Below are 27,312 nucleotides of genomic sequence, written 5' to 3' on the forward strand. Positions count from 1 at the left end.
TCTCCCACGCAGATCCTCCGGCCCTCGGGTAGGTCTCCTGTCCCGCAGGGGCTGCCTTGGCTGTGAGTCTGGCCCTGTCCGAGATACAGAGAACTAAATCTCAGCCGTGGAAGCTCCAGCACAATAGCCAGAAAGAAAAAAAGATCAAATGAACCTTTGAAGTTAGAGGGCTGCCGCCCCAGAGGGCAGCCCGAACCGGAGGACAAGGGCTAAGCATTCCCTTCCCTTCTCCTGCCCTCCGTCAATATGCTTCGCACAGACCTTGTCCTAATAAATGTCTCCCCTCGTTGCTGTACTAGCCATCAGCACCACCTCTTCCTAGCTGCGTTACTCCAGACAACTTACTCAGCCTCTCTGAACCCATTTCAACATGTGTCAAATGGGGATAATCATAACATCACAGGCTGTTTGGTAAATGAAAGGATATAGTCTATGTAAAGTACTTTACATGGCGCCCAGCACATAGTCAGGGTTCAATAAATGTCAGCTATTATTATTAATAGTCATTCTGTGTGCCCAACGAATAGGTTCCCTTGCCATCTTGCCTACAGCAGAGTTCAGTAAGTGGTTCCCTCTTGACCCTTGTTTACCCAAATAAACACAGCCCAGTTATCTTGTGCACCGCTGGGGTGCGCCTCCCCTAAAGGGTAACCCTTTACTTCACTACAGCTCTGAGCGTCTCCAGAAGGGAGCCCCTGGTCCCTTGCCTCCCCCGTGTTGGGGGCACCCACCCCTCCTCTCCGTGAAAGCTCAGGGCCTTCCCTCGTAGGTGGTGCTGATGCCTGAGGGACAGCCCCATCCTCGTGGTGATGGGACGAGACCCGCAATGCCCGTGGGGCAGGATCTGTTCGCAGCTACCGCCAGGCGGGGGGCGGGGGGCCTGGGGGGGCCTGGGGGGCCGGTGGCCTCTAACTGTGCCTCTAACTGTGTGTGACCCGGCTGTGCTCGGGTCAGCAACACTGTCCTTGAGCCTGAACTGGAGCCGGTCTGCATTGACATTTTGTCCCTTGAGTTGATCGCACGTCCCATTTGTAGAGAAATTGGTAATTATTTTTACTTTATGTTTGCTCTTGGGCTGTGTGTGTGTGTGAGATTTGATCTTTTCTGTCCAGCGTGTGTTTCCCCCTAGAAGACATTCCCAGCTACTCTTATAATGAACGTGAATAGAAAACAAGCTTTAAAATCCACACCTGCCTGGCCGATGGGGGTGCATTGCACACGCCGATGGAGATGGGGGGCGGGCGGGTGAGTGGACTTGGCGGGGCTCGGGCAGCAGGGTGGACCGTGGTCTTTGGGGAGAGAGCATTTCAAGTGAGAGAGGCGTGGGGAAGGCACAACCCTGGGCAAGATAACGTCCCGGAGTGCAGGAACCCAGAGAGGCCCGGGGCCCGGGAGAGCCCTAGAACCCCAATGCGTGCTCACCCGTGGCTCCGCAGTGAGAGTGTCAGCTGACCCACAGCATAGCCCCCCACCCCCAAGGCTAAGGAAAGCAGGTGGGGAGGCGGGGGGGGGGGGGGGGGGGGGGAGGGAAAGAAGGGCAGGACAAGCCCGAGGCCTTGGGGACTGAAAACAGGGCCTGGACCCGCTGCAGCAAACTGCGCCCTGGGCAGGGGTCACCTGACGGGGGCGTGGGGGAGACTGCTTCTTTTGGAGTCCTTTTCATCTTGTCCTTTTCTGCGTATGTCTGCGTGCTTTTTGTAACGCACATAATGGATGAGTCCAGCGGCTCCAGGTGTGATTTATACCTAAGTGTATGTAAATGGAGAGGCATGCCCAAACATTTCTTACTGATGTGTTGCTGGATCAAAAAGGCTTTGCTCCCATTGCCGTAAAGATGGAGCTTTGTTGAGAGGCCAGGAGAGAGATGCCAAAGAAGTTGAACAACACCAGTGGGCTGGAGGAGAAAACCCAGCGGTGGATCCTGACTCTTAGGAAGTGTGGACCCTGCTTGGAGAAAGAGGAGGTGGGGGGGGGGGCCCACGGTGTGACTGCAGGCAGGCCCCGGAGCCCTGTCTGTGACTTCGGGCACCCCATCAAGGGTGCCAGTTAAATCCGTTTCTCTTGGGTCGGGCCCAGGCACCAGTCTTTTTAAGCTCCCCAGCCCATCTGATCTGCCGCAAGGGGTGGCCCTCCGCTCTGAGTGCTGGAATGTTCTGCGAGGCAGCGCACGGAGACGCGTTCTGATGCGTGCCGAGTAGAAGCAGGCGGACCCCAGGCCTGCGAGCCCCTGGGGAAGGACGACCCTAAAGGCCTTGCGGAGGAATTGGCAGCAGGCCTCGAGGACTGATGAATTTGGGGGGTGCAAAGGGAGAGTCGAGGCTGGCTCCGGGCTGCCTCGCCTGGGGACCCGGCTGGGAGGAGGGAGCAGCCCCGGCTTTGAGTTTGCACGGGAAGGCCCAGCTGCGGGCGCGAACGTTCTCCCCTGTCTGCCCCCCGCGCTGCGGCGGGGGACACTGGTGCAGGGAAGACCTCCTGGGCTTGTAGTGGAAACGACCCCCTTAAAAGGCGGGAGCGGGGTCGTGGTCCCCAGTGCTGAGGTACTGATGGGGAGTCCTGGCCCGTCCCCGGTGCACCTGGGCTGGAGCTCGCCGTGTCCTGCCGCCCGCTGCCACCTGCGTGGACCTGCAAAACCCCAGGTGGAGCCGCCCGAGGGTTCGCTGCCCCCCGGGGGGGGGGGAGTGCTGTCCCAAAAGGCGGTTGGCGTTTTTGTTGATCCTTCAAACTTTACAATCAGAAAAATAGACTAAATACAAGGAGCATGCATACCTCCACCTTCTAGTTCAACAGTTTAGCGAGTGCCAGATAATATGATTTGTTTTTTTTTGTTTTTGATGAGCCATTTCAAAGTAAACTACAGTCATCCAGATTCTTCACCCCAGCACCTCCACACTACAAAAAAGGCTGTTCTTTCTATGACCACATGGTATTGTCACACTTACAAAAATTATTAATGATTCCTAAAGATTCAGATTTCCCCAATTAGCCTCAAGATGTCTTTATAGCTAGAATTTTCAAACCAGGATCCAATTATTTGATAATTAGGTCTCAAGTTGCTTCTCTTCTTGAAACACCACCCCGGCCCCACTTGAGAGGGCCTTGGCTTTTTGAAGCCTTCAGCCAGTAGTCTTGTGGCTTGTCCTGTGCTCGGAATGGTCTGGTTGCTGCCCTGCAGTGTCATTTGGTGTGTCCCCCTGTCCCTCTTGTTTCCTGACAGGCTTGGTTAGATTCGGGTTAAGCATCTTTGGCCGGAGACCTTCACGGGGGATGCTGGGTGCTTCACAGGGCACCATCCCCGGAAGCACATACCCCCCTGTCGTCACGCTTCTGGGGGAGGCTCTCAGCACTCCAGTTTCCTGGACTCCTCCCCAGACAGTCTGATTCCGCAAGAGCCCAGGCATCTGTATTTTTCAAACCACCCCCAGTTGAGCTGACCACTGCGTCCCTGGTCCTAGCAGCCAGCTGGCACATGCACGTCCTCGGCCCTCCAAGGGCCTGACACTGGTGACTGGGTGGGACAGCTGAGGTGCGCCAGGTCCTCGAGGCTCCTGGCCTCGCGGGGTAGCTGGCTGGTGCTCCCTGGGAGGGGTGGGCTTTCTTGGGCAGCTCTTCAGCTGGGCTGGGGGTCTTCAAAAGATCAGGAGTGCTCCCAGCACCCAGCATAGGGCCAGGCCCAGGGTAAAGTTTGTTGAGTGAAGACACAAAGCAGGCCAGCGGCGGCCGGAGGAGCCCGGAGCCCCTGTGCAAGCGAGCCCCAGCCAAGCAGCTCTGCTTCCTCTCTTCCTTCCTGGGCTCCTTCCTAAGACTTGAACAAAGGCCCAGCGAACCAGGAGGCCATCGCCTGCCCTCAGCTTGTCAGGTGGCAGCCTGGGGCACCTGAGGGCCCAGTGATGAGAGGTGGCACGGAGGTCCTCGCAGGGCTGTCGTGCCCTTTGGTTAACCGGGTTCTCTGCTCAAGATAGAAAATGAATGAAATAAAGCCTCCCCTCAAAACCCACCGGTTAGTAGAGAGATGAAAGAGTCTGTGGAAAATTCAATGGGCTGTGATTAAGTTGACCTCTGAGGTATGGGTAAGAGCTGGGGAAATGCCCAGAAAGGGCAGTTTAAACTGGGCACATTAGGAGGGGATTTTTAAATTGGACCTTGATAGATGAATAGGAGTTCAAAGTGAACAAGAGGCCTGGGCAGGCTATGTCTTGTCTTTTGTCAGGACTGGGCTTGAAGGGTTAGGCTGTATGAGGGCCTGCAAAAATCCTGGCCTGGGAACCAGCAGACTTGGCTTCTAAGAACAAGCACCCTAAACCAGTACCGCCCTGGTTTCCCCATCCGTGGAGCAGGAAACTAACACCTGCCTTTTATAACTTAGGGACTGGACGGGTCGGGAAGGGAGAGTTGTTAGGCTAAAATGAGCTAAAGATGCAACCGTGGTATAGGAAAAGTTGAAATTGGGATTTTTATTGGTGGAGCGGGAGGTGAAGAAACGCATGGCGGAGCCCGGGGAGAAGACGAAGTCCCAGCAAAAGTCAGCCTCAAAGCCCGCCTCAAATGTCGCCTGGAGAAGTCGCCTCCCTGCTTCCTCCCGGTCTCTCTCCCTCAGGGCTCCTGGCCCCTGTGACTTCCGCCCTGACTGGGACGGTGGTCATCCGTAGGAGGCCTCTCCTAAACTAGGGGCTTCTGCGGCGAGCGGCGGCCGCGCCATCCGCACGCGAGGCGCTAAGAACCTGCGTCCAGGCCCAGCCCTCAGCCCGCCAGGTCCGCCAGGTGAGGGAAGGAGCTGTGTGGTGAAGGGGACCCATCTGGCGGGGGTCAGGAGGCCGGAGCTGAACCCCCAGCTCCGCCTGCAACCAGGAGAGGAGCTCTGGGCGTGCCGCATCACCTCTCTGGCCTGTTTTTCCCAAAGAGGTGGACTAGATGATGCCCAAGATGCCAGCTAGCACTGAAATTCTACGCCCCCCCCCCCCACTGTACTAGGATAACAAACGTGTGTGTGGCAGTTTACAGAATGTTCACGAAGCCTTTCAGGGCACGTCTATGTCCTCCTCCCCTTCTCCAGCAAGCAAGGGCCAGCTGGAAGCCCTCAGGCTGAGACTTTCATTCAGGGCTTTATTAAGCATCTACTGTGTACCTAGTGAGCACCCCAGGACCATCCGGCCCCATCATGATTCATGATTTCTGGACTTCTCCATCTCTCTCTAGTTGGAAAGACCAAACCCGTTTGGATGGAACCAAGAGAAAGTCTTTGACACCCATAGCAGGAGTGTCCTGAGCCCCAGCAAGTCCCTTAGCATCTCTGGGCCTCAGCTGCCTCGCCTGTGGATTAGAGAGCACCACAGCCCTTGGTATGCCTGAAAGCAGCTCCAACGGCTTGGGACTCTCCCGGAGTCCTGAACGGCTTGGGGCAAAGTTCTCCCTCTGCGGTCACCCCCAACCATGGCTGACTTATGGTCTCCCTTAGGGAGAGCTTTGGGGGTCTGAGGACGGTGGCCCTGCCTGGCTCTGCCGCTCGTCCCTTGGACACCTCCCTGCCGCCAGGTGCCTGAGTGTCTCTGGGGAATCTCTTGCTGGAGGAAGAGCCCGCGTCCTCTGGGGGTTGCGGAGGGAGGGCTTGGAGCGGAGGAGGTGCGGGCTGGAGCTGCGCGGGCACCCCGTCTGCCCCTCTCTGAGGCCCAGCTCTCACCCTCCCTTCCTCCTGGGTCTGGCCATCCCGCTCCACACCCGCCTCTGCCTTGGCTGAGGGGGAAAAGCCCTCTCTCCCACCCTCCTCCCCTCTGGACTCTGATCCACTCCCCTTTCCAGTGAAATGGAAAAGAAAAAAAACACCTCATGCTCCCAACACAACAAAAAAACAGGTTTCAACGTTTTACAGGTTTCAACATTTTTCAGTCCGCCCTGTCACCTCTTATCAGATCAGCCGGCAGCCGCGGGCCAGGCGCTGGGAGCCGCTCGGGAGAACAGAAGCTGTAACATTCCAGGCTGGGCCCGCCCGGCCCGCGGCTCCGCCGCCTCGCCTGGGAGCCGTGACCCGCTCCTGCTCCGCTTCCGCCCGCCCACACCCCTCTTCCTCCCCGCAGCTGCCCAGCGCCGCCGCTCCTCCGAGGCCCCACTCGGCCCGAGAAGGGACCCCTGTGTGTTGGGGGGCAGAGGGGAGTCGTCGGCGTCACTGACAGGTGGAAGCGGCTGCGCGGCGGGGGCGCCGCGCTGGAGTTTAGGATGGGGTGGCCGGCCCTGCCACCCGCAGGCTGCCCTCTGCCCCGGCGGCTGCCCGAGGGGAAGGAATGGCTCCTGACCGGCGGCTGCCCGAGGGGAAGGAATGGCTCCTGACCGTTTGGTTTCCACGTTTGTGTGATTTTCACCAGCGGCAGGGCGGCTTTGCCTGGAACGCCCCTTCCCCTCACGCTCCCCCCCACTCCCCTTGTTCTGCACTCTTTTGGTGACCTGACACAGTAAAGGCCCTGTCACTGGGCCTGGAAGGACGGCCCCGCGTCCCGAGGCCTAGATTTCAGAAGTGCCCCCGGAGGGAGAGGCGGGGAACCCGGGTCGGAGGCGAGGGAGCAGGCCTTGGCCCAGGACCTAGGCCCCCGGGCGGGAGGTCCACGCTGGGCTGGCTGGGCCTTCCGGGACCCTCCTGGCAGCCTCCCTCCCCGGGCTCCCGGCATTCCTGGCGTGGCCCCGGGGCAGTAGCGTCCTCGGCAGGCCTCAGCCTCGCCTGTGCTGGCAGGAGGAGAGCAGGCCTGGGGGATGGCACCGCTGGAAGCTCCAGAGCCGATTCCCAGGTCCGGACTTCCAGCCCCCATCTTCCTCCTGGGCTCCAGCTCCTGTGCCACCAGCTCTGTCCGGACCGGCGCTTAGAGGTGTCATTGGCCCCACAAACCGACTTCATCTTTGTTCCCAAACCTGCTCCACCTCTGAAGTTCGCTTTCCTGGCAGATGCCATCTCTAAGGCTCCCAGCCTTGGTTATCTCTTCCTCCTTCCTCTTGTTTCACCAGTGACCAAACGTTCCCGGCTTCCTCTCTGTTGCCACGGCCGCCGTCCCGAGCTGGACCTCGCTAACCAGCTGGGTGGGCTCAGCCCTGGCTGCACGACAGAATCACCCCAGAAAACCCCAAAACCACAGTCTCCCCGGGGCAGACCCAGGGATTCTTTAGAATGGACGGTCCCACTGACCTCCCAACAGCTCCCCCAGCCTTTGGTCTCTGGCACACACCTCCTGGTCACACCTAACTCGGAGATTAATATTCCAAAGCCCAGCTCATGCATCCTCAGAATTCCAGCTGCCCGGCCTAGCCAGAAGAATCTAGCCTTTCCCCCTCCTCTGGGCCTCTGGGCAGCCCCCAGGCCCCAGCTCCCACCTCCTTGCCTGGGGCTGGTCCCTGCCTGGGGTGTCTGCCACCCTGGCCCCACTGAGGGACCCCAGCACCCTGCAGTGGCTAAGCGCGGCTGTTCCGTGGAACCTTCCTGGTCATGCTGGTGGCAGCGCACTGGCTCCTCTTTCCGCCTGTCCCCTGGCATGACGGCTACGTGGGTTTAAGTTGCCAGTGCCAGGGGACACCTCTCACTCATGCAGGCACCCACGGCACCCGGACCTAAGAGGCGCTCCAACGTGCTTGTCGGTCCGGGGTTGGCAGAGGCCTCTTGGTCTGGCCTTCCCTGGGTGTCCCTTGACTCATTCCCACGTTCCCGAGCCGGGACCTCCGCCAGACGCAGGCTCCTCACCCGATAAACGTTCAGGAGGGCTGGGACCAGATCGAGACGCGGAACCCGGCAGGGGCCCGTGGGTTCAGAAGCTGGCCCTGGGTCCCAGGTCGGCGACGGGCCCTCTCCACGCTCTCTCGCCCTTCCTTCTCGTGCGTGGAGCCGCTGCCCCCGCTGGCTGGAGGTGCGAGGACCAGGTGTCCGTTCCTGCCTGGTGAGTGAGTGAACCGACGACTACGAGGGGAGGCCCAGAGGCGTCTCCCCACGTGTTTGGGGGTGTCTGCCAGGGCACCGGGGCCAGCTCCGTGTGCCTCAGGTGCCCCTTTGGACTCAGCGGCTCCCTGCTGCCCGGGGCCCTGCGCCAAGCGACTGGGGAGGGTATAGGCCTGCCTCGGCACCCCTAGGGTCCACGCGTGTTCCAGGGACAGACGAGGAAGAGGGGCAGCTTGTGAGTCCTGAAGAAGGTCCCTCTCGCCTGGTCACACGCTCCCAGCCCAGGTGCCAGGGCGAGTGGCCTCCCTACCGGGAGCGGGCGCTGCCTCGCCACGCTGGGGCTGGGCTTCTCGGCAGCTCCGGGCATTGGGCACCTCGGGGCCGCCGTGCCCAGCCCCTGCCCCGCCCCGCCGTGCGCGTGTCCCCGGCCTTGTCACTCTGCACTCATGACATCCGCCAGCCCCGAGTGGCCTCTTGACCTAAGTGGAGAGGTACTGGCCGTGGGTTCCAAGGCCAGGGCTTGGTTCTCCATTTCCTGCCGCTTTCTCAAGCTTTTCCCTCCTCTTCCCGGATCTCTGGTCTTGTCCCATGTCCGCGTGGGGCCCCTCTCGACCCCGGAGCAGGGAGGGCCGCTGTCCAGTACTGCCCTTGAGCCAGCAGGTGGAGCACCACGCTTCAGGGTGCAGGGTCTCTGGGCACTCCGTGGCCCCTGCCGGAGGAGAAGAGACAAAGGACACGAAGGAGGTGGCACCCGACTCCCTCCCGCCCCTCACCATCTCCCTCCCTCTTCTGTCCCTCCCTCTCAGCATCCATGCCTGGCATTTTGAGACCCCAGGTCTTTGGGCCAGAATCTTCAGGCGCCCTCTGTTTGGAGTTGGCAGAGAAAGTGAGCCTGGGCTGCTGCCCGGGGAGCCACCTCCCACAGCCCCACCCTGGGGGGCTACCTCCAGTTCCCTCTGGCCACTCTGCGCCCGGCCCCAGACAAGTTTCTTTTCTTTTTTGGATTAAAAAAAAATTTTTTTTTTAATTTCTCTCCCCCCCCACCCAGTTGTCTGTTCTCTGTGTCCATTCGCTGTGTGTTCATCTGTGTCCACTTGTATTCTTGTCAGTGGCACCGGGAATCCATGTTTCTTTTCGTTGCACCATCTTGCTGCGTCAGCTCTCGTGTGTGCGGTGCCACTCCTGGGCAGGCTGCGCTTTATCGCATGGGGCGGCCCTCCTTACAGGGCGCACTCTTTGTGCATGGGGCTCCCCTATGCGGGGGACACCCCTGCATGGCACGGCACTCCTTGTGCACATTAGCACTGCGCGTGGGCCAGCTCCACACACGGCAGACAAGCTTCTGACGCTGTGCATTTACCATCCTCCAGGTCAGGGCGCCGTTGGTGGCCAAGCTGTGGCCTCCTCCTCCTGCATGAGGCACAGCAAGCAGTGAGAAGAGCCCCTGGGTTGAATTCCTGCTTTCCCACCTATTTGCTGTGTGCCCTGGGAAAACAAAAACCCCCTCTGGGCCTCAGTCTTCCCATTTATAGAAGGAGGAGATTAGGCCAGAGATTCTAACTGCATCGTGGGGGCCCTAGGGGGGGTCCTAGGGGAAAGTGGAGAGATGGGGCTCCAGGCCCCTGCCCCTGCTTTACCTCTAGGGCAGGGGTGAGGTGGTAGATGAATTCATTTGAAGAAAAAAATGGCAAACCCAATAGGAAACGTCCTAGACTAGATGGGCCCGGAGGCCCTTCCATCTCTAAACTTTTACTTCCGTCTGTAGGTTCCACAGACCTTGACAGGTTTGGGTGCAGGGTCTGCCTGGCTGGAGCCCTGAGCGGAGCCTGCTGCGCAGTGCGCCATGCGCTCCCTGCCTGCCCAGTCAGCCTGCACTCGGCAGGGGCTCGGGCACTGCCGGGTGGGTAGTGGAATCTGTGGGTCCCCAGCGCCAGCGCCCTGGAAGGGCACGCAGCGAAGGGCACACTCTGGTATCCCAGCACATGTTAAGAGGTGAAAGTCAGGTGGGCATCTAGGTGGAGATGAGTTCTTCAGTTTAAAAAAAGGTTCATCTCTGTCCTGGGCCCACCACACAGGCCCACCGCGGCCCCTGGGCCGCAGAAGGGGTTGCCATGACAAAAGCACTGGGGTGGGGTGGGGGGCCATGCAGGATGTTTAAGTCCATCCTATTTGGAGGGGGTGTTTCTCCCCGAGGGGCCGACATCTCTGTCTCCCCGAACGGCCTGCTGCTGGCACCTGCTGCCCGTCCCCCTGGCCACCTGGGTCTGTCCTTGGCCAGCTGGCTGGTGGGTGGCCGGGGTGGAGGATGAGCTGTCCTCGGGGAGGTGGCGGGGCCTCGGGCGGGGCAGGGCCAGGAGCTGGGTATAAATAGCCCCTGGTCCAGCTGGGGAGGCTGGCAGTGCCCTCTGCCCTCCCCCTCACCAGCTGCCAGGGCCAGGCGGGCCCTACCTCCCTTGGGAGCCTGGCTGTCGCCCTCTGAGATCCTAAACGTAGGAACTTCCTCCGCGGAACTGAGGAGTCTTGTCCTGTGTGTAGGTGGACCCTCCGGATGCCTGCAGGGAGTGGGGCTGAGGATGCAAGATGGGGGGGCGGGCACCGGACTGGTCCTTTGGGGAAGGAGTTGCTCCTTCACTCCTTCACTTGAGAATTAGTGAGCCTACTATGTACTTTATACTCGCCCTTTGTAGGCCGAGCGCACGAGTGCTGGTGAGTGTGTGTGTGGGGGGGCATTACGTGGAGGTTCCTGGGGGAACTTACACCAGCACGGCCAGGTGGAATTGGAGACAAACCAGCTCCGCACTTTGCGATACTAAGGTCTGAACAAGGACATTCTAGCCAGGAGAGGGTTGTCCTGTCTGGGAGCCTGTAGATGTTTCTAGAAGGGAGGCGGCCCAGGCCCAAGCACACAGTGGTTCTCATGACATGCACAGTGCTGCGTCGCTGTCACCACCACCCGTTACCAGCACTTCCCCGTCACCCCACGCAGAAAGCCCGAGCCCACGAAGCATTAGCTCCCCACTCCCCACCCCCACTCCCACCCCTGGGGCCCCACAGTCTATTTTCTGTCTCTACGAATTTGCATATTCTAGTTCTTGCACATACGTGAGATCCTACAATATTTGTCCTTTTGTGTCTGGCTTATTTCACACAACCCGTTGCCTTGAGAGTTCAGCCAGGGTGTGCAAGGGTCAGAACTTCCTGCGGGACTAAGGTGGTGGAGGATGGGTGAGATGTTTGCCAGGGACGCGGGCGGCGGCGAGGCCCTGCAGGCGGGGGGCTCAGCGAGGGCGAATGTGCGCAGGTGTGGCACGGCGGGGCTGGTCACCCGGCGGGGCTGGTCACCCGGCGGGCTGGGCCGCTCCAGTCCTGACCAAAGAACTGAGGAAAACACAGCTCAGCATGTTGCCCTCCCCGGGAAACTCGTGCTTCAAGAGTGGGGACAAGGAGTCTCGAGTTACCCTGATGGATCTGTGAGGGTGGATTTCAGACACGCAGTGTGTGGGAGGAGCCTCGGGGCCTGATGGGGAGGGCGGCCACCCTCCTGAAATCAACCCTGCCACCGTGGCCCCAGCGCCGGCCCATGGAGCGAAACCCAGCCCCCAGAGGCCCCTGCTAATTGGCAGCATTTCCAAACCTCAGCCGAAACCTGGACTGGAGCACCCTGGAAACCCTTGCCCTTCGGATGACCTTCGCACTTCGCCTCTGCTCAGGCCCCGTTAAGCTGGGGCTGCTGGGGAAGGGGCCAGCTTTGCTCGGCTCCAAGGCATCCTGCTCCCCTGGAGGAGTGGATGGGAAGGCTCTGGAAGTTCCCACATGTTCTACCAAGTCAGGGCTGGCAGGATGGGAGGAATGAGGCTGACAAGGCTGGGTACACATGCCGGGGCAGCCCTAAATGCACGACACTGCAGCGACCGCTGCTGAGCCCTTCCTATGTTCCACACACTGGACGATATCACTTTCTCCTCCCATTACCTCTATTCTACAGGTGGAGAAACTGAGGCATGGGCGGGATAGTTAAGAAAACTGCCTGAGATCCATAGCCAGGAAAAGGCAGAGGAGGGTTTGGCTGGGCAGCTGGAGGGCACAGGGTCTGGGGGCAGGAGGAAGACCTCGTTGAGGGGAGGAGGTGTGACATAATGCTGATGGAGTAAGCCGGACACGAACAGACAAATTAAGTGAAATGTCTAGAAAAGCAAATCCACAGGTACAGAAAGTTGATTCGAGGGGGTACAAGGAGCTGGAGGGAGGAGAATTGGGGAGTTATTGTGTAAAGGGTACAGAGCTTCTGTCTGGGGTGATGAAACAACTTTATAAATTAATAGTGATGAAGGTTGCACAACATGTAATTAATGCCACTGGACTGTACACTTAAAAATGATTATAATGGCAAATTTTATGTGATTTATATTAACAAAAAATTTTTTTAAAAGACTACAAGTAGAGTCAAACAAACCCCAGGTGTGAGTTCTGGCTCTACCTTTTCCTTGTGTAAGTCACCCAACTCCTCCATGCCTCAGTTTCCTCATTTGTCAAATGAGGATGGCAACTCCCAGCTCACAGAGCTGTCACGTGAATTGAGTGAGAGAATACGTGTGAAGTGCATGGACGCAGTACCTGCTAAACAAGAGGCTGTCATTATTGCTAGTATTGAATGTGACTGCAGAGGACAAGAGGAAATTCACTTGGTTTGGAGGAGAGACTACAGTTAGACCATAGGAAGGACTTCCTGGCTGTCCCATAAGGGGTATGGAGGGAATCATGGCATATCCTTGCTGGCCTGTCTGGGAACCTTGGGGAGGGAATTGATGAAACCACCTTGAAGGGATGAGGCGAGAGGGGGATGAAGAGCCGTCAGAGGGCCCCACTCCCCCGTCCACCTTGCCTGCAGTAGAAAGACCGCGGGCTCCAGCCTGGCTCCCGATGGGGCGCTGTGGCCTGGGCAAGTCCCTTCTTTCTTCGGGTCTCTGCTCTTTCACCGGAACAATGGGCTTTGTGCGGTCTCAGTGCTCCTCCCAGCTCAGACTCCGGGTAGGTCCTGACTCGGGGTGCCCAGGCCTGCAGAAGGTGCTGTCGGCAGGTAGAAGGCAGAGGCAGGAGAGGGCGAGGAAGGGGGAGGAGCTCGAGGGTGCCCCCAGGGGAGAGGAAAGGCTCCCTGCTCTCCTCCTCGGCTAAAGGGAGGCTGGAGCCCCCTGGCCTCGCGGGGCTGTGAGCAGGCCAGGAAGTGGGGGCAGTGTGGGGCCCCGTGCGGCCAGAGGTGACCATGAGACAGGCCTCCCCAGTGGGTGTGCGGTGGGGGGTGGGGGCCAGGAGATTGCGGGCACCGCGGGGCCACCTCGGGGGACTGCGCGGCCCGAGGCACCAGTGGTCACAGAGTGGGGGGCTCCGGCCAAGGGGTCTTCCGAGAGGGGTACTGAGAAGTGGACACACCCAGGAGGGGCCAAGGGGCCCTGAGGCTGACGAGGGGGTGCAGTCGGGGGCCAGGCCAGAGTGTGGGGAGGGGGCAAGGAGACCCCGTAGTACCCTTCTGAGGGCCCCACGACCCCACGCTCGGCCGGAGCCCAGATGGGGCTACTGAGGTCGGGCTCCAGCTCGGCCCCGGGCAGGCCCCACAGTGAGGTGGGCAGGGCCTGGCTTCCTCCCAGGGGGGCACCGGCCTGAGGGGCCTTCACTGCACCTTGGCTCGGCTCCCCCACAGCCGGGCTGCGGGCTGGAGCACCGAGGGCCCGGGGGCTGGACAAGCTGGGAGGCTCCCCTCGGCCGCCCGCGGCCCTGCAGCCTCGGGTGGGCTCCTGCGCTGACGGCCGCGGTGTGCTCGTCCGCGCAATGGGACATGCCGATGGCGCTCCCGCCTCACAGACGCGCCGTGAGGACTGCAGGGGGAAGCAGACGCGGCCCGGGCCAGGGCCTGCACACGCGGGCAGGCGCGAAATGATAGCGATTTTACTGTCATCGTTATCACTGTAACCGGCTTGAGGCTGTGAACGCGGGAGGGGGAGAGGGTGCCGGTCCACAGGGCTCAGGTGCTGCGTGCCGCATGGCCATCGGGGGTCCCATGGCCATCGGGGGTCCCATGGCCATCGGGGGTCCCGGCTGACCCGCTCCGCCCCACCCCCTGCCCCAGGGCCAGGCAGGCATCGCCCAGGAGGCAGCGCGGCTCACCCCGCGGACTCTGCAGTCAGACGGCCTGGGTTCCAGCGAGTGACGGAGTGGCTCCAAGACTAAGCCACCTGTAAGACGGGGCTGCATGACACTGCAGGTGTTGTAAGGGCTCAGGGAGGCCCAGCCCTACTAAGCGCAGAGGCAGAGCTGGGTAACCAGCCTCATCAGGGACAAGTAGGCCTTGGGGTAGCTCAGGCCTTCTCCTTAAAAGGACTCGGTGCTCAAGATCCAGAAATGTTCATCAACGGTACTGTCCAAATCCCAGATCTGGTTCCCCAATCCTCCCTCCCCCCCCCCAAATAAGGCTGTTTTGTCTTTTTTTCTTGAGGTACCGGGGCTGGGGATTGAACCTGGGACCTTTTATGTGGGAAGCCGGTGTTCAATCACTGAGCCGCATCTGCTCCTCCCCAAATTAAAAAAAACAACAAGTGGTTGATGCATATATACGTTGCCACAACACACAATTAAAAGACGCATCAACAACAAATGGAAAAACGAAGCCCCGCCTCTCCCTCTGACCCTGAGCTCAGATCTAGCAAGGTGGGTGGGAAGTTCCGGCACCCAGGAAAGCGCGCAGCAGGCTCAGCGCTGCCACAGGCCTGGCGCCCAGAAGCAGTGAGCAGGCGAACCTACTCCCTACTCAGCTTCCCCACCTGCAAAGTGGGGGTAGTAATATTTTGCACTTTGAAGAACTGATCAGAAGTGTTACACAGTAGCAGCTTGATAAATGGCAGATGTTTGGTTTGTCCCTGGGTGCAGCCCAGAAAGCTTCTGTGTACTTTTTTCTGAGCTGCCCTTGGGGTCTTCTCCTGACCCCTCTTCCCAAGATTTCACTTTGCCTGGGTGACATGACCACGGCCAAGGCCTGACCAGACCCCTGGCAAATGCGTGGTATCAGGAGCAAGAAATGGCCGCCATGTATCTCCCCTTCCTCCAACTCACACCACCCCCGATCACAGGGCTGATCACAACTGGCCTTGAGGCCCACTGGGACCCACAGATCATTTTCTTACCTTTTTGTACAAAATGTCTTTTCTGTTGTTCCTGTGCTGGGGATAGGGAGTGGAAGAAAGTGATTCCCACAGCACCTTGGTTTTCTAGTATTTTAAACTCTCGTTCTTCCCCCAAAGGCCTTTCCTTCTGTTGACTCTGGAAAACATGAGAGAGGATGATAGGATACCAATTGCAAAATGAGGGACAATAGAATAGGGTGATTTGACCAGAGGCACACACACAGTGTTGGATGGGGACAGTGAGACATGAGGTCTCCTGACCTTGAACTAAACTGGTCTTGAAATAAAGTCAAGCCCCAATCCCCAGTGAATTTCTTGAACCTCCTGGGGAGCTGTGAAGGTCACGGAGGCCCTTGGACAGAGGACAGAGGACCCACTCCCCCACTCCCCGCGGAGACGCTGGGGCTGTCTGCCTGGGCAGGCAGGGTCGGGGGGTGAGGCTGAGGAGCACCGCCACGGGTGGCCCCCATGTGTGGGTGAGCTTTCATGCACCAGCAAGCTCCCTGCTGGGGCAGAGGCTCCTCTGGCCATTTCTGTGGCAGGGGCAGGGTCAGAGCAGCTCCTCCCTCCATGGGGTCCTTTCCATGGGTCATGGCAAATCTCCCTGCGGCCTCAGAATCCTAGACCCCCAAAGGGCCGCCCAGCTCAGCCCCTTCAGTGCCAAGAACTGGAAGGGTCTTGACCTGGGCCCCCAAATACCATCTTTCCAGCCCAGGGTCTTTTCATGGCATTGGATTGCCCCCAGGGGCCCCTGTGAGCCGTTCCTGCTGGCACCCATGCCCTCGCCAGCTGGATACGCCATGTCCAGGGGCGACACTGCCCTTTGAAGGGTTGAGTGCTCCTGAGGTCAAAGGCAGATCCTCAGAGCGCGTTCCCTGCACCTGTCCCAGAGGGTTCGCGAGGAAGCGATGATGCCCGTGAGGGGCCAGGCTCTGTGCCCACAGTGCCACTGCCCTCTGTCTGCCCGCAGGTCCCTGGCCCTGGGCCAGCAGTACACGTCCCTGGGCTCCCAGCCCCTGCTGTGCGGCTCCATCCCGGGCCTGGTCCCCAAGCAGCTTCGCTTCTGCCGCAATTACATCGAGATCATGCCGAGCGTGGCGGAGGGCGTGAAGCTGGGCATCCAGGAGTGCCAGCACCAGTTCCGGGGCCGCCGCTGGAACTGTACCACCATCGACGACAGTCTGGCCATCTTCGGGCCCGTGCTCGACAAAGGTACTGCTCTGGGCTGGGTGGGGGTGGGGCAAAGGCTGGGTGGGGGCAGGGTATTACCTCTGCTGGGGGCGGGGGAGAAGGGGGGGCGGGTCCCAGAGTGGTCAGGCCTCAGCCCTGTGCCCGGGCCCCCTCGGGGAGGGCAAATAAAGCCCATCACAACCTCTTCCCTCTCTGGACAGTCCTAGGCTGACACCGACGCTGGCACACCTTCCTGGTGCTGGAGGGTGGACGTGTGGGTGGGGGGTGGCGTCGGGGAGAGGGCGCTGCAGCCTGGAGATGCTCTGGGATCCTGGGAGCAGGCGTGGAGGAGGCCATGACCTTTCCTCCTGGCTCAGCAGCTGGGCGGGGCGGGCTTTGATGTGGACCTCGGTGGCGTTTTCCCAAAGCTTTGCTAAGTGCTATGCAAATACAACACAGGTGGGGCTGGGGACATTGCCACCCTTCAGTCTAACCATAGAGAAAATTCTGGAGCTGGGGAAGCCACCCGGCACTGGTGGGGACGAAGGACTGGAAGTGTGGCAGGACTAGAGGCCTGTTGGTGTCTGGGTAACTTTCTAGCCATCTGGGGTCTAACTGGCTGCTCCATATAATGGAGGTCGCAGGACTTGATGTCAACTGTGGCAGTCCTGGGCGGAGGGGAGGAGGTGCACCGTCTTCCGGGAAGGGAACTGGGGAGTTCAGGAGGGCTGGGGTAAGATGGGCAGCTCCCTGAGGAAGTGCAGTGCCCTGGAATCTGATGACCCCTGCTGGGCTGACCAGGTCTCCTGGGAGCAGCCGCTCCTTTTCCGGGTTGGACCTTCTCGCCCACCCACCGCCCCGGGTCTTTGACACCCACTGGTGTCAGGGCCGGCGAGGCCTGGCCCCCCTTCCTTTCGGAAGTGTGGGAAGTGGTCTGAGCTGCGAGTCCAGCCTGAAAGAAAAGGGAGCTGAGCGTCCCGGTGGAGGCGGACCACCGTCCGCTCGCAGCCGCGCGGGTACCCGAGTCTGCGCAATCCACAACGAACGCTGGCTCCCGTCAAGAGCAGAGGGCAATTAGCAAATCAATGGGTGATGATTCCGTTGGCGCTTCCATTACCAAAGCTAATTACTCCTTGTTTACACAAAAGGTTTGCCCTCTAATTGGGGCCAAGTGGCGGCGGTTTGCACTTCAAACCCGATCTTGCCAGTGTGTGAGTCTCTCCGCCTTCCTGCGCCCCACCTCGGGCCAGGTCGCTCTTAATCAAACAGCCTCCGCGTCTAGACGCGCTCCCCGAAAGCAAGACTCACCTCCAGCCGGTTCTTCCCCGCTCCGGCCAGTAGCCAGGGAGAAACAGGGCGGGGAGCGCAGCGCCCCTACAGGTGTGTGTTGCACGTTTTAAGTCACCGTCATAGGTGGCGACCTGCCTTGGTCCCTAAATTGCAAGCGGGGGCGTTTGGGATGGGGGGCGGGGTATGGCGTCAACTCCGGAGAATGTGATCAAAGCACTGGATCTCCCCGCACGCGCACCCCAGGGCGCAGGGCCCGGGCTGTGATCCCGCGCTCGAACCCGGGCCCCGCGTTTGCACTGCGCGCCTGGCAAGGCCCCCTCCCCGCCGTGCGGGCCGCCGAGAGGTCATTTCTGCCCCTCCTTCGAGACCCAGGACGGCGGGGAGTTCGAGGCGCGCCTCTTCCGCGAGGGAGGACGCCGACTTCCCCGGGCCGGGCCTGCCTGGAGGGCGGCCTGCGGCGGGGGCCGAGGGCGCAGCGGGAGGGGGCGCCGGCCGCGGGGCTGGCACCGGTCGGGGCGGGGGGCGCCGAGGTCGGGGGCCGGAAGGCGAGAGGCCGCGCCGCGGGCCCGAGATGGCTGTCCCCGGGCGGGGCCGGGGCGGGCGGCCCCGCGGGGCTTAGGCGGCTTGAAAAGGGCCCGAGCGCCGCCCCCCACCGCGCGGCCCGGCCCCGCGCCCGCTGCGGCCGCCGCGCCATTCACACGCCCTCTGGCCGTTCGGCGCGGCGCGGCGCGGCGCGGCGCGGGGGCGGGGGGCGCCGCCTCAATGGGGATTTCGCCGGCCGGCGCCGGGGCCGGGGGCGCGGCCCGGCCGCGGGAGCCGCCCGTTGCTACGCGGTGGCGGCCGGCCCGGCGGCCCGGGCCCGGCGGCCGCATTATGCGGGTAATGCGGTGTGACACCGCGCGAACAAAGGCGGATTGAGCGGCCCAGCGGGCCCCGCCGGACGGGGACGGGCACAGCGGGGCTGTCACGCCGCTCCCAGGCTAATCCCCGCCCCGCCCCCGCCGCCCCCTCGGCCCCTGGTCCCCGGGGCTGGGAACCCGGCGCGGCCCGGGCGCCCCGCGAGAGGCCGCGGGCCCGGCCGGAAGCGACGGGCGCCCCGCTGCCAGCTCGCCCTGGGCGCCCCCCGCCCCGCCACTGAGGGATGGGAGGGCGAGGCTCGGGGAGCGGCGCGCGCGCTCCCGCCCGCAGGCCCGCCACTGCGGCGCAGCCTCCCGCGCCTCGGCGGGCCCCGTTCCGCGCTCCCCTGCCGCCTGCTCGTGGGCGTGGAAGGGACCCCTCCCCTGCTGGTGGCCCACGAGGCCGCACGGGCCGCCAAAGGAGCAGCGATGGCTACGAGGGGTGGCCGGGCTGCCGCCGGGGAAGGCGGCGGCGCTGCGGCCTTTTCAGCACCCAGGACGGAGGCCGGGGCTGGCTTCGAGGCCCGCCCGGCGTCTCCAGGCCGCGCCGCCCGCGCGGGTCCGCTCGGGTCCCCGCTCTGAGCTCCTCCGCGGCGGGCGCAGGTGGGGGCAGCAGGTCTCCTGGGCCTGCCTGAGCCTCAGTGCCTCCTGCTGTAAAACGGGCCTGCAGCAGAGCTGTCCCCTCGATGGGTTTGGAGGATGAAACGGGATGAAGCGCGGGGAGCGCAGCGGCTGGCGGCGGCGCACTCACAGGTGGCTGTCACTACGAGGCGGGTGGGGGCCTCGCTCCCTGCTTCCCTTCCTGGAACCTGGCCTGGGGCACAACCAGGGGGCACAACCCTGTCCGCATCCTCCTGGTAGGGGCAGAGGGATGGGGAGGGGGAAAGTGAGGCCCCAGCCACTGCCCTCCCGGTCAGGAACTGACTCCGACCGTGGTGGCCAGGTGATGTCTACTCAGTTTACAAAGAGGGTGACTGAGGCCCAGGGAAAGAAGGGTATGCCTAGGCCTCCAGGTCAATGGAAGCTTCGGATCGGTTGGGGTTCCCTCATTCACGACAGGAGGGCGCAGACACGCCCTGGGGGTCTCTGGAGTTTGCCCCCCAGCGCGCCCGGGGCCAGGGCAGGACTCAGCTGACCCCTCTTCCGAAACCTCCGGCTTCCGCTCTGCCCGGGAGCGGCTGCCTCGGCCCAGGGTGTCAGTTAGTGCCCCTGGGCTGGTCCCTGAAGGGAGGGTCCCAGCCCCGAATGGGAGGAGCGTCTCCATTCCTTCCTCTTCCCCGCCTCCCCCTCCTCCGGGCCGGGGAAGTCGAGGCCGAGGCTTGAGCGCTGCCTCCCCGCGTCCTCCCCGCAGCCACCCGCGAGTCGGCCTTCGTGCACGCCATCGCCTCGGCCGGCGTGGCCTTCGCCGTGACGCGCTCCTGCGCCGAGGGCACCTCCACCATCTGCGGCTGCGACTCGCATCATAAGGGGCCGCCCGGAGAGGGCTGGAAGTGGGGCGGCTGCAGCGAGGACGCCGACTTCGGGGTGCTGGTGTCCAGGGAGTTTGCGGACGCGCGCGAGAACAGGCCCGACGCGCGCTCGGCCATGAACAAGCACAACAACGAGGCGGGCCGCACGGTGAGCCACGCGCCCTCCCGCGGCCCTGCCCCTGCCCCCGCCTCTCCCGGGGTTCGCCTTGCCCACCCGCCCCTGCCGGCGGCTCTAGGGGTCCCCGGCTCCCTTTCCTCTTTCCTCTTGACAGGCTTGGCCCCTCCCCACACCTGCAGCCACCCCTCTTCCCACCTCCTTCCTTGGGCTCTCCAGGTCTCCGCCTGGGGTAGAGGCCTGGGGTAGAGGCCGAGCAGGAGTGTGGCCCCCCTGGGAGCAGGTACCCGTCCCTCCCATCCTGTGCCTTCAGGCTGCCCAGGAAGCCTGCCCTTGGCCTGGCTCTGAAATCAGGCCCACTCCTTCCCATGGTTGTGTGACTCAGGCGAGTCACTTAAGCTCCCAGCCTGTTTTCCGCCTGTTAACCACTTGGCTAATGGAACGGGCGATGGCTGTCAGCCTGGTGTGTGTGTGGGGGGGACCAGGGACCCCCCTCTAGGTCAGGGCCTCATTCCTCTCAAGTTGCTTCTGGCCACAGAGTAGAAGAGAAGGCAGGACGTGTGGGGGAGTGTGGCAAAATCGGCAGGTCCTGGAGTGCCCCAGGTCGGCCTGGGGGCCAGCGGCTCTTCTCCTTCCCCAGACCATCCTGGACCACATGCACCTCAAGTGCAAGTGCCACGGGCTGTCGGGCAGCTGCGAGGTGAAGACCTGCTGGTGGGCCCAGCCCGACTTCCGTGCCATCGGGGACTTCCTCAAGGACAAGTACGACAGCGCCTCGGAAATGGTGGTGGAGAAGCACCGCGAGTCCCGCGGCTGGGTGGAGACCCTGCGCGCCAAGTACGCGCTCTTCAAGCCACCCACGGAGAGGGACCTGGTCTACTACGAGAACTCACCCAACTTTTGCGAGCCCAACCCGGAGACGGGCTCCTTTGGTACCAGGGACCGGACTTGCAATGTCACCTCCCACGGCATCGACGGCTGTGACCTGCTCTGCTGTGGCCGTGGCCACAACACGAGGACGGAGAAGCGGAAGGAGAAATGCCACTGCATCTTCCACTGGTGCTGCTACGTGAGCTGCCAGGAGTGCATCCGTATCTACGACGTGCACACCTGCAAGTAGCCAGCCAGGTAGGCAGGTGGGGAGGGCCCCTGGGGAGCCTGAAGCGGGGAACTGGGTCTGCCTCTCTTCTTGATGGCCCCATTCTATTCTGAAGTCATCCAGAACACACAAGTCCCCACAACCAAATCCTTAAGCCAGGATTTCCCAAGTGCCATTGGGAAGCTTCTTGGGCAGTGCCTTGGGGATTACACCAAGCACAGGTGATAACCGAGAGTGCACACAGAAGGCAGCAAGCAACTGATTGAAATTCTTATACAAATCAGTAAATTATGAGCCAGCTCAAGCTTTTCGCATGGCTGCTGGCTGTCATTTTTAAGTACCTGTGTTGCTAGAAGAGGGGCAATGTGGGGTTGAAAGCCTGGAGACCTGATTGGCCCCTACCTACCTGTTCTTTCATTTCTCTGGACCTCAGTTATCTTATTGTATAAGGAAGGAGTTAAAATACTTGAAATAATAGGCTGAAAGATCACCTTTCCTCTACCCCTGGGGCAAAGTCACTTTGCATCCACCTTGAACTTAGAGGGCAAGTTTTTGCACAAGCATAAATCCTAGCAACCTCTGGGAAGTGGGTGGGATGGGGTGGGGGTGGGGAAGGGGTGCGCTGACAGATCTGAGGGCTGGGTGGAGCGGGGAGCACTCTCACCGAGTTTATGGATGGCGATGGGGATGGGAAGGGATTCAAGTTCAGAGTGCAGGTTGTGAGTAATCCAGGATCAAAGGCTGGTGGATTATGTTCCCAAGCTTCCCAGAGGTGACCTGCGTGGGAGACACTGTGCATTGGCCCTCTTATCCATGGGTCCCCAAGATAGGTCAAGATTGACATAGGGTTGTCGTAGAAGCTCTGGGCTGGACCGTTCCTAAGGCCCATGTGCCCTCTCTCCCTCCTTTCTCACCTGAGCCTTGTATATTGAGGCATGAGCACGGGATTTGGACTTCGTAGGCCCCAGCCCTGGTCCAGCTTCCACTGCTCGCCAATGGTGCAACCCAACAAGACATTAAGACATTCTTCAGAGCCCTGTTTCCTCATCTGTCCTCCCCAGAGGTGTTGTGAGGGACAAATGAAAGAACCCTGGGGCAGTGCTGGTTGACAGCAAAAGGTCGCCTGCCTGGGGCAGTGTTAGGGTCCAGCAGCCCACGGTGGCAGTGACCACACCCGACCTCATGGCAGCAGCCGTGGTGGACAGCAACTTGCTCAGGCCCGCTGGGATGCCCCGCGGTGTGGCTCAAGCGCTGTCCCGCCCCGTAGCTCCCGCTCAAGCCCTGAGCCTGACTAAGGACAATGTGGGGAGTGGAAAGAGGACGGCGTTGTCGAACCTTGGGAGACTCAGCCTCTTGAACCCCGGTTTCCTCATCTGTACACTGGTGGTGATAATTGGGGCTGCACAGAGTTGCTGTGAGGTTCAAGTGAGCTCTGGTCTGGATATAGCACTATTGTAATAGAAAGTGTGATAAATACCATCAGAGCATCGTGACGTGATGGGAGGCATCACGCAAGAAATAGCGTCATCCCTGAGGCAGGTTCACTCACTGCTTTTCAAAATGAAAAGACCAGCCGGGGAGCGAGAGAACTGTCAGGCCACTGGAGTGTATCAAGGCGGAGGGCGTTTGAGAACCGCTGTGGCCAGCTTCCTCGGCCCACCTCACTCAGGCAACACGGAGTCCCCGCTATCAAGCAGGACGAGCTCTGGCCATTGTGACAGGTGGCTAGGGGGAGATCAGGTTTTGAATGTTAATGCTAGCTGGGGGCCAGGGGACCACTGTTGTAACCAGCCCACTTCACGGATGGGGACCCTGAGTTAGTGGCTGAGGCAGGGCCCAGGTCTCCATACATGGGAAGTGGTCCTGCAGAGGCTCCAAGAGCAGAAGCCACGGCCACCAGCAGCTCTGGGGGACAGGGTGTGTCACAAATCCAGACCTGCTGTGCTGTCCCAGCACCCACCCTGGGATGGGCAGCGATGATAAGCCATCCACCAGCGGGGGATGACGGTGCTGGGCTGGCCCTCGGGGTCTTCAGAAAACTCCCGCCTCTGGCCCCTGTACTACTACTAATTCTAAACACTCTTCTCCATTTCCGAAAAATCCAGTTGGTGTTTTTTTCAGTCTCGTGTAAATTGCCACACACACACATCACTTCAACACAACATACCCAAGCAGACTGGCCCCACATCCCTCCTCTATGGCAGTTTGGAGGCCTGACTCTGTCCAACAGGGAATTCTTTCCTAACGTGGTGCCTTTATACTCAACTTGTTGAGTGATTTCAAGTGAGCTGTTTTGCCTGAGGCCTGGTTTCCTCCATTGTAATCTGGGGTTAAGAACCATGGCCCCCGCTGGGCTGTCCTGGGGACTGGAGGGTTGCACGGGGAATGTCCCGGCACCGGCACCGGACCTCTCGGTCAAGGGCTCCAGAAGAGGCGGTCAAGGGCTCCAGAAGAGGCGGCAGAGGTCTGTGGCTGAGCAGAGGCGAGCCCCAGGGCTACCTGCTGCTTGTCTGCAGCCTTAGGCCAGAGGTTGGCTGAGGCTGGGTCCTCCTTCCCATCCTTTCGTCCTTGCTGACACTTGCGGGCAAGATGGGAAACTGAGAGAGAAGCTGGCAGGGACTGCGTGGGACAGAGCCTCTAGCTTTTCTCTTGGCTACATTGTCTATCTTGACAGTGCAGGTAGGAGAGGAAAGAGAGCCCCAGAGCAGGAGGCACTCACTCAACCCCCCCACCCCCCCAACCCCCCCTCCCCCCGCCAGTAAAAAGCTCTAGGTCACAGGCAGGGCAAAAATTCCTGCCTGGGGAAAGCATCATTTTCGTTGCTTGTAGCTTTTGTTCAGGATCTCAGGCTAACTACTGATTTCCTACCTTACAAGTTACCAAATTTATTCCTTATTATTTAGATCCTGTGAGCCAGGAAGGGCCTGAGACGAGAGTCATGTGGTCTGGCTGGCCCCAGGTCATCTGGCAGGCTCTGTCATTAACTTGTTATGGGACCTTGGGCAAGTCCCTTTAACCCTGCTGAGCCTCAGTTTCGGCCTCTGTAAAAAAGGCTTTTACTAGCCCTTTCTGCCCCCCGGAGGAGTTGCGAGTTGATTGGGAAAGCCCGTGAAAGCACTTTGTGACTCAAATCCTTTGGGAGATATAAATATACAAATGAATAAAATGTGCACACTGGACAGTGGTGTACCCATGGGAAGGAATTATTCATAATTAATTAAATTGACTTTCTCCTGTTTGGTGAGTTCATTCCCAGACTATCTAGTGCAATACAAAAATACAAACTTCAGTGCATGTGTGACGCTAGCTCAGTTCCGGAGTCTACCCTAAGTTGGGGACTGGGCCTTCAGGTTTCTCCCAATCTCTGTATCAGAATACCTACATTAGGGAAATTACTGCTACTTGGATTCCTGTTTTCCAAGGCCCCCAGGTAGAAAGTGAAGGAAATAGGATGTGGACTCCAGTCTGTGGACTCCATATAAAGCTCTACTGTTTCTGCAGATCCCAAGGTACAGGAGGGAGCATGAGAAAGCCACTCAGGTTCTCCATCACTTCTAAGTACAACAAATGTTGAGCTCTCCCCAGTGGGTGGGCTCTGTGGGAAAGGAATTATGTTTCCAATTCTTCCTGTTTATTTTCCCAAAGGGTGCTGGGAACAGGTGAAGTGTGTGGCTGGGCGGATTCACCGAAGTCCCATGGGAAGCAGGACCTAGAGCCAGGGCTCAGCCCTCAGCATCGGACAGCGAGAAACATGGACTGTTGCCGGACACGTGTGGTAAATTACCTGGACCCAAGCCGCCCGATGACTGGGAAGCTCTCCTTTCTCATCTTACGTTTCTCACTCTACTCTGGATGGTGTGTGATTTTTAAAGAATGGGCTTTCTTTTTGATTCTCTAGGGTCTGATAGAAACAGACCCAAGGCTTATCTTTGCACATATTAAAGAAAATAAAAGTGAAAAAAAAATTCTACTGCAACAGAACAGGCTGGGCTAATGTGAGCTCTCTGCCTGGTGGTAAAGGTATCAGTATGGCCAAGATTCTGTTTCCAAATTGCTTCATTTGGTGACATTCCAAGATGACTGTGAGGTGGGAGATAGGAAGTAGGATAAACCCCTGCAGTCTCCTTTTCTCTGTCTACTCCCATTCACATCTGAGATACTTCCATATTCTGATAAAAGCCATAGTTTAAGCTAGGATAAAGGGGTAGGGAGGCCCAAGACAATGGTTAGAGAAGGATTTTGAATTCTGAAGAACAAGGAGTTCTAGGTGGCCTGGTAAGCTGTTTCAGTAGCAGCCATGGATTCTTCTCACTCTCATTTCCTCTCTAGCCCTGTGCTATATAAGAGGCTTTTGTGAAATGCAGGCAGCTCTCAAAATCTTTGCCTACCATTCTGCAGTTTTTGCTGTTAATGCAGGCCATTCCTTGTTGTGGACACTGAACAGGTGATGTATGGGGGCAAGCCTTCTCCAGCTCAAATGGCTTCCTTAAGAAAGCAGCAGCATCTTTGGAAGGGGACATTCCTTCTGAGCCCTGCTCACCCACAGATTCTCTATAAAACAGCTCCAGGTAGGGCAATTGGACTCTAGGTCACCTTAGTATAGTTTTTATAAAATTAGACAAAGGGTCAGAGAGAGTGGTAATCTATTCCTGAAATCCCAATTTTGTGACTAGTAGATGGGAAGGATAAAAATGATTCCTTCATTTCCTTTCCAATAAGGGCAGGCCTTTCTGCACTCTTTTCTTTCTTCGGCCCATGTGAGTAAAGAGAAACACGGAGTTCCTTAACACAGATCTTCCACCCCTCCCCTGAATTCTGAGATTGCATCATTCCCTATCATTACCAAGGCTCAGGCTTAGGCGTTGGATGGAGAACAGGCAGTCACTCCCTCCCTTGGGTAAAGCAACTCACAGCTGAGTTCTCCTTGATCCACCCTGGTCTGTGAGCCTAGAGTATTCTAGAAGAAGCTAGTAAAACAGAGGCAATTGGATTTGAGAATATGGATCAATCCAACAACTCTGTCTTACAAAGAATCAGAATGAAGAGATACATCTGGGGGAGCAGAACCAAGTTTTCCCCCTATTTGTCTCCCTTCTCTCTTTAATCTACCTAACACTGACCTAAGATGCTGATGCTGGGTCAGCAGTCTTCCTGCTTCCTCAGGCAGGCTTGCCAGGATGACCATCTGTAAGCCAAGCCTGCACTCTTGAGTCTACTGATGAGCCCTGCTAAAGAGCTATGTCCCACCCCCTCTCTAGAGTCTGAAATGCCCCTCCCATCTCACCTAAGAACTGCAAAGTTTGAAATCATATCAACCAGATAATGCTTGCTTTATGTGAGATTCTTTCAGCAGAATGGATACAAGTTTTCAAAAGTCTTTTCATATCTATGTATTCTATATTAAAAGTGATAAAGTCATGTTTTCTGGGGAGTATTCAAGTAGCTGACAAGTAATTATTTAATAATAGTACATTGAGTGCATTGTAATTATTCTCACTGTAGTCAGGTATTAGTATCCAACAGAAATTTCCTACCAACCTGCTGTATCCAAAGTTTTGTAAAAAGTTGTAGAAGTTGTTGATCTTTTTGATTTTATATTCAAAAAGTCTCTTTTTATAAATATTATTTATTATACAATGTATATACCTGAGTTAACTAAGATTATATATTATATAAATATATATATATTTGGAGAAAATATATTTCATCATGAAGTTTTTTTCTGTTAAGTCATTAAAAAGAAGGTAAACAAACTTAAAATGGATACATTGTACAATGTGTGGAGTTTCCAGATTAATGTCCAGGAGGTCAAGAATGTGGTGGCCTCACTTTCACTCTAATTAGTGGCCCATAGTAAGGTCATTTCCCCTATTCTCTATCTAGGAGAAGCTGAAATGTCATGGACAGTAGGTTTGATTTACCATAGGGTGTTCTTATGGGCTTTGTTCTAAGTCAACTTCTAAGAAAGAATTTCCAGCTCTACAAATAACCAGTTTGGGCAGTAATCCATTTCATAGACTCAAGCACTTCTGGTGCACGAATTGTCACAAACACCCTTAGAGATGCAGCTCAAGACCAGCAAACCATGGAATTGGCCACACGCTTACTCCCTTCCTCACCATAATGTTTTCAATTCCATTTATTGGGAAAATGGGATTTCCCTGACTGAAAATGAAACTGACTGATAATGTCTCTCCC

General features: G+C 58.7%; 1 protein-coding gene and 1 long non-coding RNA gene across 2 annotated transcripts; one reads left to right on the forward strand and one right to left on the reverse strand.

Moving 5' to 3' along the window:
- Positions 1 to 11,830: 11,830 nt before the first annotated feature.
- LOC139437171 (uncharacterized) lies at positions 11,831 to 15,780 on the reverse strand. Its single transcript, XR_011646914.1, has 3 exons — positions 15,076 to 15,780; positions 14,063 to 14,143; positions 11,831 to 12,970 (listed from the first exon to the last, which is right to left on the reverse strand). It is a non-coding gene; the product is annotated as an uncharacterized lncRNA (long non-coding RNA).
- Positions 15,781 to 15,986: 206 nt separating this feature from the next.
- WNT3 (Wnt family member 3) lies at positions 15,987 to 26,798 on the forward strand. The gene is made up of 4 exons (XM_004480563.3): positions 15,987 to 16,287; positions 19,783 to 20,048; positions 20,656 to 21,143; positions 24,760 to 26,798. The coding sequence occupies exons 1-3, from the start codon at positions 15,987 to 15,989 to the stop codon at positions 21,133 to 21,135; spliced, it is 1,047 nt and encodes a 348-aa protein (XP_004480620.2). The 3' UTR covers positions 21,136 to 21,143; positions 24,760 to 26,798.
- Positions 26,799 to 27,312: the final 514 nt, after the last annotated feature.

This window comes from Dasypus novemcinctus, chromosome 21, assembly GCF_030445035.2.
Source record: "Dasypus novemcinctus isolate mDasNov1 chromosome 21, mDasNov1.1.hap2, whole genome shotgun sequence".
NCBI lineage: Eukaryota > Metazoa > Chordata > Mammalia > Cingulata > Dasypodidae > Dasypus > Dasypus novemcinctus.

Coding starts and splice junctions, on each gene's coding strand:
- WNT3 (XM_004480563.3), top strand. CDS start 15,987: ATGCCCGTGAGGGGCCAGGCTCTGTGCCCACAGTGCCACTGCCCTCTG. Junction 16,288..19,782: donor CGGGCCCGTGCTCGACAAAG/GTACTGCTCTGG, acceptor TCCTCCCCGCAG/CCACCCGCGAGTCGGCCTTC. Junction 20,049..20,655: donor ACAACGAGGCGGGCCGCACG/GTGAGCCACGCG, acceptor CTCCTTCCCCAG/ACCATCCTGGACCACATGCA.